This window comes from Phocoena phocoena, chromosome 2 (assembly GCF_963924675.1).
Source record: "Phocoena phocoena chromosome 2, mPhoPho1.1, whole genome shotgun sequence".
In the NCBI taxonomy this organism is placed as follows: domain Eukaryota; kingdom Metazoa; phylum Chordata; class Mammalia; order Artiodactyla; family Phocoenidae; genus Phocoena; species Phocoena phocoena.
The window spans coordinates 45,466,199-45,469,954 of record NC_089220.1 but is presented as its reverse complement, the minus strand read 5'-3'; the positions used below and the strand labels follow the sequence as shown (position 1 = coordinate 45,469,954).

Below are 3,756 nucleotides of genomic sequence, written 5' to 3'. Positions count from 1 at the left end.
GTGGAATTTAGTCAATGAACAGCCAAAGCATGCTGTTGAATATAATTTTGGTATACTAAGTGATGATGTTTCTTTCAAATTTAGATTTTCAAATATTTTTTCCCTGTGGATTTTAAATTATTACGTACCAGTGAGCTCACTAAATCAAAATAATAAGTATAATCACCCGATGCTATTCCTTGTTTAGTAATGGGGTACTTTATATGGCAAGCCAGTGTCATTAGTTCACACTTTTAAGCACTTCCCAATTATATTTGCCTCTGCAGATGCTTGTTTCAAACCCTACTGCTATGAAAATAGATTCACATAGCTCTAAACATTTACTTGACTGTTGGGATTGTTAATGTTCCTCTGATATAATCAGAAGCTTAATCATGATCAGAATGTTGAGTACAACTGATTTTCTCAGTCTCAAAATTCAACTTTCATTTGTAAAATATTTGAGATTATAGAATCCCTCCCCCCAATTCTGGGCTTAAATCTTTTTCCATCTAAGAATAGTTAAGTAGTTTCTACCTATGACCAATCATTACTATTAGTCTTAATAAAACTTTATTTACATTATAAATTCTAGTATAGCTAGCCAATTTCATAGGAAAGGCATTGCCCTATAGAACTTTATCTGCTTGTTTTTTGAAATTATTAAGAAGAATAGGGCTTTCCTTGTGGCGCAGTGGTTGAGAGTCCGCCTGCCGATGCAGGGGACGCGGGTTCGTGCCCTGGTCCGGGAGGATCCCACATGCCGCGGAACGTCTAGGCCCGTGAGCCATGGCCGGTGAGCCTGCGCGTCCGGAGCCTGCGCTCCGCAGCGGGAGAGGCCACAGCGGTGAGAGAGGCCCGCGTACCACACACACACAAAAAAAGAATATAAGGAAGTGTATGTGTGTATAAAATAACAAATTTTTGTCCAATTCCAAATTTTCTACAAACTGCCTAGACTGATAGTGAAGTTGACCAAATATTTAAATGAGTTGACAAAAATTGCGTTGGGAATTCTTGCATGACATTCCTACTATTCAGTGGTGATTATTTATTTAATAAATTCTTAACAGCTTTTATAACTTAAAACTGTTCATATTTTCAATCAATAGGAAAGAAAACAGAGAGAAGGAGGGTAGTGGTCATCAAACACCAGCTCATAGGTTTCTCATCTCTTAACAAAGAATTTCCTGGTCTGCTGTGAAATTAAAAAATAAGGGGAGGAGAGATTGACATAAGATGTACCTCAAAACCGGAAATTGTTCACATTTCAGACATACATTTTGGCTGAGAGGATGCTTAGCTGTTTTGATTCACATCGAAACTAGCTGTGGGAAAGGAACTCAGATTCCTGACTCCATGGCACTATGGAATTATTAGCATAAGGTAAAGTAGTTATTTAAGTGGGAACAAAATATCTTGGAACTGCCTTCCAACATTTCTAATAGTTTGTTTTTAATGTATTAATTATCCTTTTTCATCTTTTCATCTTATGTATAATTGGCGCTTGATATATAATCTATACAATGTTAATGACAAACGATTAATGATCTTTTTCTTCCTTAGATATATCCAGAAAGTGCCCAGAAGAAACATTCTACCGGAAAAACTGAAAGAGCAGTATTTATAACACTGGAATTTGTGGACAGTTGGTTAAAATGGCAGAAAATAGTGAAAGTAATAGTAAAAATGTAGATGTAAGGCCCAAAACTAGTCGGAGTCGAAGTGCTGACAGAAAGGATGGTTATGTATGGAGTGGAAAGAAGTTATCTTGGTCAAAAAAGAGTGAAAGTTGTTCAGATGCTGAAACAGTGAGTGCTATAGAGAAAACTGAAGTTCCTTTAAGGAGCCAAGAAAGGAAGCACAGCTGTTCATCTATCGAGTTGGATTTAGATCATTCCTGTGGGCATAGATTTTTAGGCCGATCTCTTAAACAGAAACTGCAAGATGCTGTGGGGCAGTGTTTTCCAATAAAGAATTGTAGTAGTCGGCACTCTTCAGGGCTTCCATCTAAAAGAAAAATTCATATCAGTGAACTCATGTTAGATAAGTGTCCTTTCCCACCTCGATCAGATTTAGCCTTTAGGTGGCATTTTATTAAACGACACACTGCTCCTATAAGTCCCAAATCAGATGAATGGGTAAGCACAGACTTGTCTCAGACTGAATTGAGGGATGGTCAACTAAAACAACGAAGAAACGTGGAAGAAGTCAACTGCTTCTCACATACCAGTGTTCAGCCCTGTGTCATAACCAATAACGATTCTTCGGGTAGAGGTGGTCCTGGGACTGGCTCTATAATGAACCTGGCTTCAAATAACAGTATAGAAGATAGTGATATGGATTCAGATGATGAAATTATAACACTTTGCACAAGTTCCAGGAAAAGAAACAAACCCAAATGGGAAATTGATGAAGAAACCCTGCAACTGGAAACACCTCCTAAGTACCATACCCAGATTGATTATGTCCACTGTCTTGTACCAGACCTCCTTCAGATCAATAATAATCCATGTTACTGGGGCGTTATGGATAAATATGCAGCTGAAGCTCTACTAGAAGGAAAACCAGAGGGTACCTTTTTACTGCGAGATTCAGCACAGGAAGACTATTTATTCTCTGTTAGTTTTAGACGCTATAGTCGTTCTCTTCATGCTAGAATTGAACAGTGGAATCACAACTTTAGCTTTGATGCACATGATCCTTGTGTCTTCCATTCTCCTGACATAACTGGGCTCCTAGAGCATTATAAGGACCCGAGTGCCTGTATGTTCTTTGAACCACTTTTATCCACTCCTTTAATTCGGACTTTCCCCTTTCCCCTGCAGCATATATGCAGAACAGTTATTTGTAACTGTACAACTTATGATGGCATTGATGCCCTTCCAATTCCTTCTTCCATGAAATTATATCTGAAAGAATATCACTATAAATCAAAAGTTAGAGTACTCAGGATTGATGCACCAGAACAGCAATGCTAGGAAAAGGGTAGGAACACGGGAGTGATTATATACATATTTTCATTTAATATTTTATTTTTCTTATTATGCCACTTTGAATTTTTCTACAGGGGCAGTTAAAGTCCAAAATAAACTTATGCCCTAAATTTTACTTCCAGATCAGTTTATTTTTCTTAGGATACAATAATTGTTTAACAATAATAATTGTTTAATAATTGTTACACACTAGGAGTTAATGGATATTTTTGACTAGGTGTTTGGTTTTTGTTTTTACCATGTAGATTGTATACTTAATTTTTTTCTTTTCTTAACTGTAATTTGCATATGATCCAGGGATATTTGAAGTTTGGTAGGCATTGCAAACACAGTTAAATAATCTGTATTTCATACTTTTCTTTAAAAGTAATCCTGTCCTTTCTTACATATAAAATGCTTTGTTAACCTATGCCATTGGCATTCCTATACATAAGATACAGTTTCCCCATCATCCTTTTCATTTGGTTTAAAAGTCTTCAGTAAAGCTGAGTGTGTTGTAATTTACAATCCATACTAATGTAATTGACTTCTATAATTTACTAACAGGGATGTTAAAGGTTAGCAAAATGGCTTAAACTTCATGTGTTTTAATTTTAAATATTAACTGTAAAGCAGAATTACTAAATTTGATTAATCAGGTCGGTAAGAATCAAATGAGGACATGATATTTTGGGGGTGAATTTATTCTTCTATAATGTGGCATGGTCATTTATTATTCCTTGAGTAGATCTTTCTCTCAAACTAGGAAGAGTTACCATCTTCAGAACATAAGTATTGTTCC

The 3,756-nt window shown here is 36.2% G+C and overlaps 1 protein-coding gene across 1 annotated transcript; it reads left to right on the top strand.

Moving 5' to 3' along the window:
* Positions 1-1,568: 1,568 nt before the first annotated feature.
* SOCS4 (suppressor of cytokine signaling 4) lies at positions 1,569-2,963 on the top strand. Its single transcript, XM_065872485.1, has one exon. The coding sequence runs from the start codon at positions 1,638-1,640 to the stop codon at positions 2,958-2,960; it is 1,323 nt and encodes a 440-aa protein (XP_065728557.1). The 5' UTR covers positions 1,569-1,637; the 3' UTR covers positions 2,961-2,963.
* Positions 2,964-3,756: the final 793 nt, after the last annotated feature.

Coding starts and splice junctions, on each gene's coding strand:
- SOCS4 (XM_065872485.1), top strand. CDS start 1,638: ATGGCAGAAAATAGTGAAAGTAATAGTAAAAATGTAGATGTAAGGCCC.